Below are 14,020 nucleotides of genomic sequence, written 5' to 3' on the forward strand. Positions count from 1 at the left end.
AAAATTAGATTTTGCTTAAAACAAAGACAAAAATAGCAGATTTGTAATATAAACATGGTATTTTCTTTTTCCCCAATATTTTCAGATCTGGTAGCTCAGCGAGGAGAAAGATTGGAATTATTGATAGATAAAACAGAAAATCTCGTGGATTCGGTAAGTATGGATATGATAATTTTCGGGATGTAAAGTAGAGAAACTGGTTGATGGCTGACATAATAGAGAAATGTCTTCAATTCAATACTTTAGTGTTTTTTTTCCTTTCTAACCTCCATTATCTGATTCCATGGTGGTAATGAGGATAATAATGAGGCATAGAAATAAAACCATGAACCATTAATAGCCATTAAGGAAGCTTTGGTTTGGAAAACATACTTAATATACAGAAACAATTCTTTTAAAGCTTTGGATTGATGCCTACATAATTTAGCATCTCAGCTGCATATACCAGTCTGTTCTCTGTACATTTTGTAAAACATGGAACAAATAAATGAGCAGGCCAGTTGTGACCCAGTATGAATCCTCAAAATTGGACAATTCAGTCACTTTCTTGCTTACCTTTGACAGCTCGAGCTTTCCTTGTATCAAGCAAGAAGCAAGGATTGGGAAGGGCCAGTGAGCCTTAAAGGAGTCAGTATGTCCCTGTGACCTACTTATGCTATAGTTACTTGTGTCTTTGCATTTTCCATCTGGTTAGTAGATGAAAGTTTTGAGGTGGGATGATAAGATATACAGTGAATTAGAGGGAGGGCAGAGATCGCTTACAATTTGGGTCCACACAATTACAAATTTAAATGCACAGTGGAAGTTTACACCTTGAAATGGATCAGTGAGTGATCATGGTCATTCTTACTGGCAGCTAGATTCTAGTGGTTAAGAGCACAAGTTCTAGAGTTAGGCTGCCTGGGATTGAATCCCATCTCTGCCACTTACTAGTTGTGTGACCTTAGGCAAGTTAACCTCTCTGCCTCAGTTGTCATCATCTGTAAAATGAAGATGTACCTACTTCATAGTGTTTCGAGGGTTAAATCAAATAATGCATGCAAAGTACCTAACACTGTCTGGTACATAGTAAGAGCTATTTAAATGTTTATTGTTATTGTTAGTTTTACAGGGACATCTATTAACAGTAGGTCTTAGGCGCATAACAGTTTTTTCATCAAAGCACAAGGTAATTGGACGAAGAGTGGCCACCATACAGGAAGTCAAAACACTGGGGTTCTATAATGGCTCACTTTGTAACCCATTGCTGGTGGGCAAACAGAGCAGGGATGTATATGATCCCAGATCAGCAGACTAATTTCTTTGGTACTTCTAGGCCTTTTCTTAGCTATTCTTAATCCTTGAAGATTACCCTATTTAGCTGGAATGGTCTGTGTTTGACCAGTAAGTATTAGTATAGTCTGTACTTTCCAAATAAAAGTCTTCTTAATTTTGTTGACTACATGATCCAAAATAGCAGAAAGTGTTAATTAACTAACAAGTATCTTGATGGAGGAATAACATACATACAATAAAGTGCAGTAAGTGTACTACTTTTAATAAGTGTAAAGCTCAGTTATTTTTTACATATGTTTATACCCATGTAACAACCACCTAGATAAGATACAAAACATTTCCAACACCTCTGAAGGCTGCCTCATGCCCTTCCAGTTGATATTCCCCAACAGAGGTAACCATTTTTCTGACTTAAATCACCCTAGATAATGTTCTGCCTGTTCTTAAAATGTATAGAAATGGAATCATGTTATGTGTATCTGCCTCTTTAATTCACCAATATGCTTATGAGATTTATTCATGTTGTTCAATGTAGTAATAGTTTATTCTTTTTTTATTATTTTGTACTACTCAATTGTATAAATCTACCTACCACAATTTGTTTATCCATTCTCCTCTGTGGTGCTTTAATTCTGGATTCTATATTTTGTTCATTGATCATTTTGTCTACCTATATGCCAGTACCACACTGTATTGATAACTATAGCTTTATAGAATTCCCCATATCTTCCAACTATTATTGGAAGACACCTTCTTATTCAGGATTGTCATCACTATTTTAGATCCTTTACATTTCCATTTCTGTTTCAGAATAAGCTTGTTATTTTCCATCCTTTAAAAAAACTTGTATCTTTGATTCTGATTGCATTTAATCAATAGGTCAATTTAGGGAGAATTGGCATCTTGACAGCACTGAGTCTTCCTATCCATAAATATGTCATACCTCTGCTTTTTTATAGGATTTAATTTTTCTCAGTAGTATTTTGTATTTTTTGGTGTACAGGTCTCACACATAGTTTGTGAAATTGATCCTTGAGAATTTCGTGCTTTTGTGTTCTATTGTAAATTTTTAAATTTCATTTTCCAATTTTTATAGCTAATATATAGAAATGAAATTGATTTTTATGTATTGACCTGGTTTGTATCCTGCAACTTTGCAAAATTCACTTTTTAGTTCTAGTAGCTTTTTTGTACATTCCTGCCTTTTATTTCTTTTCCTTGCCTTACTGCACTGACTAGAACCTTCTACACAATAGTGAATACAAGTGATGACAGTGGACATTCTTGCATGTAACATATCTTATGGGGAAAAATTCAATATTTTCACTAATTATGTTGTTAGCTGTAGATTTTTTATAGGTTACCCTTTATCAGGTGGAAGAAGTTCCCTTCAATTCCTCATTTGAGTTTTATTCATGAATTTTATCAGATTTTTTTCTCCATCTATTGAGAGAATTACATAGTTTTTCTCCTTTATTCAGTTAATATTTAGCTTTGAATGTTAAACCAACCTAGCATTCCTACAAAGTCATGATATATTGTCCTTTTTATATAATTCCTTATTGGATTTATTATTGGTTTGTTCAGGAATTTTGCATTTGCATCTGTGTTCATAAGGGATGTTGGTATGTAATTTATTTTTCTTTTTAGGCTTTGGTATCAGGGATATGCTGGCCTCATCAGACAAATGGGGAAGTGTTACCTCTTTATCCTCCGAAAGAGTTTAGGTACTATCGGTATTATCTGTTCCTTAGCTGTTTGGAAGAATTCACCAGGGAAGCAGCCTCAACCTGGAGTTTTCTTTGTGGGAAGGTTTTAAATCTACCATTTTGCTATTTGTTTCCTATTTGTATCATCTGTTCTTTGTTCCCTTCTCCTTCTTTTTCTGCCTTTTGTTCAATTAATTGAGTACTTTTTAAATTTCATTTTTACCTCCCTTGTTGGCTTATTAGCTATAACTCTTTGTTTTGTTACTTTGTGATTGCTTTGGGTTTACAGTATAAGTCTTTAACTTATCATAGTCTACCTCTAAGTGGTTTTATTCTACTTCACAGATAGTATAAGAACCTTACAATAGTATACTTCCATTTTACCTTCCTGGCCTTGATGCTATTTTTGTCATACTTTTATTTACACATATATTATAAACCTCACAATACATTGTTACTTTTTTTGGTTAAACAGTTATCTTTTAAAGAGATTTAAATAATAAGAAAAACGTCTTTTATATTTACCCATGTAGTTACCATTTCTGATAACCCTCTTCATTCTTTTGTGTAGATCCAGATTTCCATCTGGTGTCATTTTCTTTTTTGCCTATAGGATGTCTTTTAACATTTCTTGTAGTGCATGTCTGCTAGTAATGAATTCTTTCAGTGTTTATATGTCTGAAAAGTATTTCACTTCCTTTTTTTTTGTGAGGAAGATCAGCCCTTAAGCTAACATCCTTTGCCAATCCTCCTCTTTTTGCTGAGGAAGATTGGCCCTGGGCTACCTTTCATGCCAATCTTCCTCTACTTTATATGGGACGCTGCCACAGTATGGCTTGATAAGCGGTGCATCAGTCCACGCCCGGGATCCAAACCCGCGAACCCTGGGCCACCGAAGCGGAGCATGCAAACCTAACACCACCGGACAGGCCCCTATTTCACTTCCATTTTTAAAAGATATTTTCACAGTATAGAATTCTAGGTTAATATTTTTTTCAATATTTTAAAGATGTTTCGTCACTGTCTTTTACGTCATGTCTGACAAAAATTCTACTGTCATTCTTATACACATAATGTATCTTTTTTTCCTCTGGGCATTTTTAAGATTTTCTCTTTATGATTGGTTTTAAGAAATTTGATTATAATATGCCTTAGTGTAGTTTTCTTCATGTTTCTTCAGCTTTGGGTTTGTTGATTTGTGGGTTTGTAGTCTTCATCAAATTATGAAAACATTCAGCCATTATTTTTTCAAAGATTTTTCTATTCCTCTCCTCTCCTCTCCTTCTAGGATTCCAATTACATGTACATTAAGTCACTTGAAGTTGTCCCACACCTCACTGATGCTCTGTTCATTTTTTTCAGTCTTTTTTTCTTTGTTTCATTTAGGATAGTTTCTATTGCTATGTCTTCAAGTTTACTTAGCTTTTCTTGTGCAGTTTGTAATTTGCTCTTATTCCCATCTTGTGTATTTTTCATCTCTGCAAGTTTGATTTGGATCTTTTTTATATCTTCCATGTGTCTACTTAACATGTGCATCCTTTCATCTACCTTCTTGAATATATGAAGTATATTTATAATTGAAGTGTTTATTACACTTACACATAATGCAAATATTGATAGAGCTGGGTTTAAGTAAGGTATGTTGCTCCTTGGTTTTTATTTGTCCCATCCTCGTTGTTCCTTTTTTTCTTTCTTTTGTGTTCTGTTTACTCGGGTATTTTAAAAATTGTTTCATTTTATCACCTCTTGGTTTTTTAACAGCTTTATTGAATTATTTCTTTATTGGTAAATAATTCACAGACCATACAATTGACCCATTTAAAGTGTACAGTTCAATGGATTTTGGTATATTACATTATAATTTTTTAAATTGTGGTAAAATATATATAACATAAAATTTGTCATTTTAACCATTTTTAAGTGTATAATTCAGTGACATTCATTACATTCACGATGTTGTGCAACCATCACCACTGTTTCCAAAACTTTGTCATCATCCCAAACAGAAATTCTGTAACCATTAATCAGTAATTCTCCATTCCCCCTACCCACAGTCCCCAGTAACCTCTAATCTACTTTGTGTCTATGAATTTGCCTAGTCTAGGTACCTCATATAAGTGGAATCCTACAATATTTGTCCTTTTGCATCTGGCTTATTTCACTTAGCGTAATGTTTTCAAGTTTCATCCATGTGGTAGCATGTATCTGAACTTCATTTCTTTTTATGACTGAATAATATTCCATTGTATTTATATACCACATTTTATTTATCCATTTATCTGTTGATGGACCTTTGGGTTGTTTCCATCTTTTATCTATTGTGAATAATGCTACTATGAACATTGGCATACAAGTATCTATTCAAGTCCTTGCTTTCAATTCCTTTGGGGGTATACTTGGGAGTAGAATTGCTGGGTCATATGGTAATTCTATGTTTAGCTTTTTGAGAGACCGCCAAAGTGTTTTCCATAGCTGCTGTACCATTTTACCTTCCCACCAGCAAGGTACCAATTTTTCTACGTCCCCACCAACCCTTGTTATTTTCAGTCTTTTTATTATAGCCATTCTGATGGGTATGAAGTCGTATCTCATTGTAGTTTTGATTTGCATTTCCCTAATGACTAATGATGTTGAGCATCTTTCCAATGTGCTTATTGGCCATTCATATATGTTCTTTGGAGGAGTTATTCAAGTCCTTTGCTCATTTTTCAATAAGGCATTATCAGTTACTACTGAAACCATCTGCATGGAGTGAAGAGGTCATTAGGCTGGTCAGCTTGCCCTTGTCATTCTCACGGGGATTTTTATATCTTCTTTTTCTCTTCTACCTACACCCCGCCATCCCCAAGGGAAGCTTTAGTAAGGTGTAACAATTATTCTTTAGAGCTGAACTGGTTTTGAGTAGGTGATTTGTCAGTGTTCAAATATTGACCTGAAGATTGTGGACGAATCTCTACCCCAACCTATTGAATCACATAACTATATTTAGGTTTATTGGTTTCATTGCTCACTACTTCTTTCTTGGATTCTTTATTGTGACTTAGTTTGTGAGTAACTGCAAAGAGTTTAGGCAGCTGAGAAGTTCACCAACTATACAGTTTAGAGGGCACAGTCCCCAAGACCACCTTCAGTTCTGACTCCAGGTGCAGGTTGGTTTGTTCCCAAAACCACCGTCAGGCTTGATAATTCACTAGAAGGACTTTCATTCTGAGCTTGAATGAAAGCTATTGTACTCACAGTTATGTTGTATTACAGACAAACAATACAGATTAAGCTCAACCAAGGGAAGAAGCACATAGGGTGGAGTTTGGGGAGGTACCAAACCCAGAGCTTCTGTTGTCCTCTCCCCATAGAAAGGACATGTTACTCTCCCAGCATAGATGTGTGACAGCATGCATGGAGTTTTGTCCAACAGGGAAGCTTGCCCAAGCCTCAGTGTTCAGTTTTTATTGACTGTCCACTTGCTTGATCTCAGTCGCTAGTCTCTGGTTCCTCTAGGTGTGACCCAAAGCCCCTACCCTAAATCATATAGTTGGTCTTTATTAAGTGAGTAGTCCCTACCCTAAATCGCATTGTTACTATTTGGCTAGCCGTGGCTCCCAGGCAAGCAAAGGTGACCTCCCAAGAGCTGAGGGCAAAGGTCAGACCCCTTTTTGGGCAAGGTTAAGTTCTTTACTACACAGTATAATTTATGGGCATTTGGATCATTTCCAGTTTGGGAATAAGACAAATAGTGCAGTTAGAAACATTTTTGGGTTATATCTTGGTGAACTTGTGCATACATCTCTGTTGGGTATATACCTAGGAGTGGAATTGCTGGGCTATTAGGGAATTTTGTTGTTTGTTTTAAACTGCTTGTATCCTAGTGGGAATGGTTCAGTACATATTGAGAAATTGATGTTGCAAAAGCAAATGGATAACTGAAGGAGTGAAGTTCTTTTGGCCCTCATACAAGTAAATACATACCTTCCTATGGAAATTGAACAGGCTTTTATGGCTCAAAATCCCAGGATTATCCTGGGCAGAATAAGCAAGTGTGTTTGCAGCCAACTGGCTTAAAAGGAGCCCTTCTTATTGGAAGCATAAAGAGGAAAAGGCTTTTCCACTAGTGGGAAGAACCACTTCTGGTGCTTGACATCATATGCATTGCTACAGTGTAGAAGAAAAAGGAGGGAAGCATTCCAGAGGGCTCATACTGCTTACCACAGACCTGGCAGAGTCCTGCTTTTGAGAACTAGTGCTTATGAATGGCTAGCCTCTCCCTGTGAAGAGAGGGAAGGGGTAAAGAACATTGGTACTTCAACAGAATTAATGAAAGTAAAAATTTTGCAGGTATTACTGCAAATCAATCATGTAGTCAATGCCAGTGATCAAGCAATTTGTGCTTTTTTTCTAGTCTGTCACCTTCAAAACAACCAGCAGAAATCTTGCCCGAGCCATGTGTATGAAGAATCTCAAGCTCACTGTCATCATCATCATTGTATCAATCGTAAGTTTTGTCTTTTTAGTGTGTGATTTTATTCTTCAATCTCTAAGAAATTAGGTGCTGGAATTCTTTCTCAATGATCAGCACTCTGAAATAAGCTGCATATAACTTTTAATGGTGAAACACGTGACCAAGAAGTGGCTTTCCTATAAAGTCACTATGAAATATTAACTCTACTTAAACCCCATCTCCCTATTGAGAATTTCTAGTTTAAGTAGTCATGCATGGCATTCCAAATATTCTTGGATATTTAACATTTTTGTCGATACTGAAATGGGATTCTTCTAAAGTTACATCTTCTAATTGATTCCATATTTTCTAATTATATTTCTATTTTCTAGTTGATTCTATTTCTTTATTTCTGTTTTCTCTTTTCTAGTTGATTTATTTTGTGTCTGGTGACCTTGTATATCTCCTATTAGTTGTAATAGTTTGTCAGTTGATTCTTCTGTATGCTGTAGGTCAGGAATCAGCAAACATTCTGTCAAGTGCCAGATAGTAAATACTTTTGGCTTCGTGGGCCACATACAGTCTGTGTCACATTCATTTTTTTAAACAACCCTTTGAAAATATAAAAACCACTCTTAGCTCACAGTCCAGGGACTGTGAGCTGCTATAGGTGAATTATGATACCATCTGTTAATAATTTTAACTTCATCAAATTTATATTTATATATATATACACACATACACACATTTACACAATTTTATGTAATTGTATATATATTTTTTGTATTTACTAGCAATGTTGAATAATTGTGATGTCAGTGGGCATCTTTATTTAGTTCCTGCTTTTAATTGGAATGCTTCTAATATTTCATTTATAAGAGTAATATTTACTATGAATTCTTGTTAGATATTTATTATTAAATTAAAGAACTTGTATTCCTAGATTGCTAAAAGTTTTATCAGGAATAGACATTGAATTTTAGGAAATGATATTTCTCTACCTAATGAATTGATAATGTGACTATTTTGATTCAGTGTTAATGTATTGAACTACATTAATAAATACACTTATAATTATTCTTTCATTTCTAGGGTAAATATTAAGAGGTCATTATGTAGTATTAATGCATGATGAGATCAATTTTCTAATATTTATTTAGTAGTTCTGTTGTTTATAAATATAAATTAGTCTATATGCTGTTCTCCTTTTGGAACCCCTATGTAAACAGGTATTGGACCTCTTTGAACTATCCTGCATGTCTAGTAACCTTTTTAATATGTTTAAACTCTTTTCGCATTGTATTCTGGGAGAATCATTCAGCTAACTCTTCCAGCAAACTAATTTTATTTTCAGCTCTGTTCATTCTGCTATCGCTCTTCTATTTATTTATTTTTCAGAGCCATGTTTTAAATTTCTAAGAAGTCTTATTATTCTTAGTTTAACCTTGTTTTTCATGGAACTTGTACTTGTTAACAGAGAGACTCCTTGAATTTCTGTGGATATATATTAAGAGATATATCACAAGGAGTTAGCTTATGCAATGGCAGGAGCTGGCTAGGCAAGTCCAAAATCCAAATGGCAGGCTGTCAGGAAGGGCAGGCTGGACCTCTGGAGCAGGAGCAAAGCTCTAATTCACAGGCAGAATTTTTTCTTTATCAATGAAACCTCAGCTCTGTTCTGAAGGCCGTTTAACTGATTGAATCAGGCTCATTCAGATTATGTGGGATAATCTGCCTTATTTAAAGTCAACTGATTATGAGCTTTAATCAGATCTACAAAATACAGCCACACCTAGATTAGCGTTTGATTAAATTGCTGTGCACTGTCGCCTAGGCAAGTTGACACATAACTGATCTCATAGAAATATAGTTATGTCTATATGTAATGGGTTTATTATTTTTGTTTTTAAATGAATTATATAGGTATTTTTTAAAAATTTCATTTCTAATATGGTAAGTGTTGATAGTTATAACCCCCCTAAACAAGAGCTCTTTGGAGTCCTCACTAATTTTTAAGAGTGTAAAGAGGTCCCGAGCCAAAAGTTTGAGAGCCACCGTTCTATGCAGGGGGAGGGGGATGCTTTACTTTGGGGGTAGTTCATGGCCTGTCAAAGAAGCCTTTCCTCCCCATCCTCTTGTTATTTGCAGAAGCCCAAAGTTAACTCCAAGCAGATACCTCTGACTTGGCTTCACTTCTCAACCCCTGTCAAAGGTCCTCCACCTTAGACAGCTGGACCTACCTAACAGAGAGAAAGGTAGCCATAGATCTGTCAAAGTTATAGTGGAAATTGTGCCATGGCCTTGAATGTCTCCTTGCTCAGGATCCTCAGGTGGCACATTGAGGCTTCTCAGCTTAGCTTCTTCCTTCTTCTTTGATCTATGAATTTAGATTGATTTATGAAGCTGCATTATTGTTAAATTCAGATTATATTGATTGATTACTTATTGCATATGCAGAGCACTGCTCTAAATGCAATATCATTCTTTGCTAAAAGGTGTTGTTAACTTGATATATTATGCTTCAGCTTTAAAAAATCTTATGTTTCTGCTGTGGCAAATAGTCAACTTTATATTAAACTGAAATATCTGTGTTTGTGTGTGTGTGAATATGATGTGAGTAGTTTAACTTATTCATTACTAACCAGAGTTTGCTGGGACCACCCCCCAACATTTGTAGAGAAGTAAGGCAGAACGCTTTGCTGACTTTTGGGAGGGGGCATAGAATTCATAAATGTATTTTTTCCCAAGCATGTAAGTAATGAAATCAGTCACTTAAATATCTCAAAAAGTTGTAATTTAAAGCAAAAGAAAATGACTAATTTAGTGCAGTGATGCTAATGTTTAAAATAAATCTAATTTTTGGAATATCATAATATGAGCAAGCATATACTATTAAAATATCATAATTTAAAATTACAATACTATAAATAAAAGGCTAATACATCTATAATAGGACTAGCCTTTTTGCTTTGTTACTTGTGTCATCAGCTTTCCTTTGATTTGATAATTATAATTATTGTGTCATTATCCACTGAAAGGTTCATAGCAACATTCTTGCTCATAGCTGATGTAGATGTAGTCTCTACTCATGCTTCTTAATTTTTTTTATCATCCTAATAATGAAAAATTAATTCACATGTAAAACCTAAAAATATACTTAATAATAAAATCATACTTAAAGGGAATTATGGTAATTTATCTTTATGACTATTAATGATGTTTCAGTAAGAGTTTCTCATATAGCTGGATTCTGCCTAGCTCCCAGTGAAGAGAAATGACTTCACTGCTTTCTCTTCCACTTAAGAAAGCATAGTGGAATTCAAGTGGGTGAGAGTTATATCAGAAAGAATAATTTTAATTCCACTTCTATCTTTAAAAATACTTGATTAGTGCATTGCATTATTATGTAACTGCTACTCTAATGGAACCAATATTTGTTAATAGGTCTTGAATTGCTTTATATATTATGATACATTCAAGAAAATAAAACGGCCTTCTCCCTCCCTCCCTCCAGGTGTTCATCTATATCATTGTGTCACCTCTCTGTGGTGGATTTACATGGCCAAGCTGTGTGAAGAAATAAAAAAGAAAAAGTTGTCATTAACCAAGGATATCGGAGAACAAGAAGTTAAAAGCAATCCATGTGATTCAAGCCTTTTAATTCAGACAGATGATGTCTGCCGGTCTCTTCAACCCTCTTCTTGCTTTTTCTTGTTTTAATCTTGTTCTGTGCCACCAGATTTATCTTTGTCCTGTCAACCAATTTATTCCAGTGCACTTCAGATTGAACCATTTATTGCAGCAGTAGCCTTAAAAAGGCTTTTTGTTTCTTTGGTTTAACTAGTGTCATCTACTTAGAGAAACATTTTTGTTTGTAATTGCAGAAAGCTATTACCAGGGTGGAAACTGCCAGTCTTATGAGCTGTCTCCTAAAACTGTGGGTGAACTTTGTGCACACAAAAGTATTCAAGAGACAGATAGTATTGCTAACATCTCATTTTAATGTCTTTTGTCGTTGAAGAGTTTTAGGTGCTTGTAAACAATATAAATGGAGAATTGTTGTTATTTTGGGGAATTGTAGTTAAATTGTTGGTGCTGCTTGTTTCTAGGAACCCAAGCAGGTAAAGTATTAAACATTTTATCTAAGTCAGATGGGGAACATTTTGCTAGCCCATTAGAAGCACATGGAATTATCCTTGTCCTCCTAGTATTCACTTTCAGGAAGAAAGTTTGACCATTTACAAACCTCGCAGAGCTTGATGTCCTCTGTTGCCCCATTGCAGTTGATTTGAGAAGATGCTGGTTTAAATATCGTTGAAGGTTGTGATTTTTTAAATATTCCTTTTTCTTCAGTGGATATTTAGGACAAATGTATAGTTAATAGAATGGGTAGTAGAGGGAATGGGGAGGCAAATTCCTCTGGCTCACCAGAGAAAAAGAAGAGAACCACATTGGACGTGCTAGCATTTTAACTGTATGAAGGGAGGTCATGTGGGAAAATTTTTTGAGTCTGAGAAAAACCCAAACTGAGTATAGTCAACAGTCAACTCCAAGGTTTGGGTTTGACTGCTGATGAATAATAATTTGAGCATCCTTTGTGGTTTAATAAGTTTTTTAATCTGCCTAGTTTTGAAGAATTCTTTTGTGAAACTTCAGCATCAACAGTATGATGTATAGAAACAATACAAGACAGTTTAACATCCATTTAACTGCAGTGTGAGAAAACTCAAGTGTAATCATACTGCTTCAGCTACTCTGGCATCTGTTAACTAGTATGTACTTTTGGTGTGTATCTGAAAGGATGGCATTTGCTGCCCTAGATCTAATTGCATTTATTTATCAATAAATGCCAGTAAGTGGAAATTATGTTACGTTTGAATATTTTCCCAATGAAAGAACAAATTAGTCTATAAAACCTAGCCACCTGTTTAACCTAGTCATGTGCCTTGAATATGTATGTGTCACATAATCTGTCTTATGCTACCTGTTCTTCCATCTAAACCTTTCGAATCATGCTGATTCATTTATTTGACATATATTTTAGGCCCACTGGAACTCTTCCTGCTGATCGTGCATAACACAAACCATTTTTCCAGTCTTTTTCACCAACACTAATGCCTTTTAATTACATCAGCATTTCCTATTGGAAAACACATTTGTTCCAGGAAAACATTTAGCATTCGTGAATAATAATTTCCAAATGTCTTTAATACAAAGAAAAAGACTTAAAGCTCATTCCCCTTTCTTATACACACCTGAATAAAAACGATGTGCATGTTTTAGGGATAAATTACATAACTGTCCTTTGGTCTATTTATGTATAAGAATGCTTTTTCAAGCACATATCTTGTTTTAAATGATGCACAAACTGAAGGCATTAATAAAATTTAAGAGTAATACAATGGGTTGCTTATTTGAGATTTTCTTCCTGGAATCTAATTTCTTATGACATTTTGCCATAGTTTACATAACAAAAGTATTGTGCTGATGCTGAAAATACATTAGGAAATGTGACCTGGAGCCTTTTGGTAAAGAGCTGTAGCATCGTCTCAGGTGTATAAAATTTCTTTGAAACCAAACGACACAAAAAAACTTTAAAAAAATAAGTAGACCATACTGAAACCAATGAAAGATCCTGAAATGACCACACAGCCTCCACAACTGTCATCCTGAGACCATGGTTGAAACAACAGAAAAAGAACTCCAGGGATTGCAATCCAATTCAACACAATTCTGAAAAATGTTTCTATCTAAACTTGGATGACTGGTTCTGAAAGGGATGGCTCAAAGGAAGGCATAAGAGGGTGAGAGAGAATAATTCGTTATAGCAAACAGGTTTAGCTAAACAAAAGAGGGGCTACAACAAAATAATAATCAGTCCCTTGGGGCCTTTGAACCTGGGTAACTGAAATCAAGAATAGCAGAATATGTTTTTGTACAGGCTAGAGCAACTAGAAAACAGCCCATTTAACTTCTCTGCAGGCCTCCTCCAGGTTTCAACTGAAGTATGCAGTCCCTAACCAGACACTTAGAGAAAAAAAAGATGGCTTTTTATTTGATTGTTATGAAAAAGAAAGAAGCAGCACAAGCTATTTCTCTTTACCTCAAACCCTTGGCTGCAAGGTCAAATAGTGTGACGATCCGTAAGCTTCCCTGAGAATGAATGGATATGGCTTAAGGTCCAATAATTGTTCCTTCTTGCTTAACTGCTGGTACCTATCTTTCCTGGCCTCAAGATAGATGAAGAAATTGGGTTGCTTCCCAGAGTATCGTGATGGAAATGGATGTAACAACAATAATAGCAGCCCTAGACCCTCCCACAATGGTTTTTAGAAGCAGGTCTATTTCTGACAGCTCCATCTTTTCAAGACTAATAAATGAGGTGAAGTGGTAGTGGTGGTGGTTGACCTATGATTCAGTTTGAATTCAGTGAGGAAAACAGAGCCAAGACAAGTATTATAGAAACAAGGGGTTTAATACAGGATTCAAGCTTACACAGGTGTGTGACAAACCGGAAAGGGAAGATCTGAAAGGGAGGTGCCGAGGGATCAGAGGAACAGTCCTAAGCATTTCCGCTTGAAGCACTGGCACTGCATGGACA

At 35.3% G+C, this 14,020-nt stretch overlaps 1 protein-coding gene across 2 annotated transcripts in view; it reads left to right on the forward strand.

The window, feature by feature from the left end:
* The window catches only part of VAMP7 (vesicle associated membrane protein 7), a 42,812-nt gene extending 31,730 nt beyond the window's left edge, over positions 1–11,082 (forward strand). For both annotated transcript variants that reach the window (XM_058535060.1, XM_058535061.1), the window contains 3 exons: positions 86–153; positions 7,381–7,473; positions 10,934–11,082. In XM_058535060.1, coding sequence (XP_058391043.1) covers positions 86–153; positions 7,381–7,473; positions 10,934–11,002 — 230 coding nt within the window. In that variant the 3' untranslated portion in view covers positions 11,003–11,082. The remainder of the gene's footprint in view (positions 1–85; positions 154–7,380; positions 7,474–10,933) is intronic.
* The last annotated feature ends 2,938 nt before the right edge of the window (positions 11,083–14,020 follow it).

This window comes from Diceros bicornis, chromosome X (assembly GCF_020826845.1).
Source record: "Diceros bicornis minor isolate mBicDic1 chromosome X, mDicBic1.mat.cur, whole genome shotgun sequence".
Lineage (NCBI taxonomy): Eukaryota > Metazoa > Chordata > Mammalia > Perissodactyla > Rhinocerotidae > Diceros > Diceros bicornis.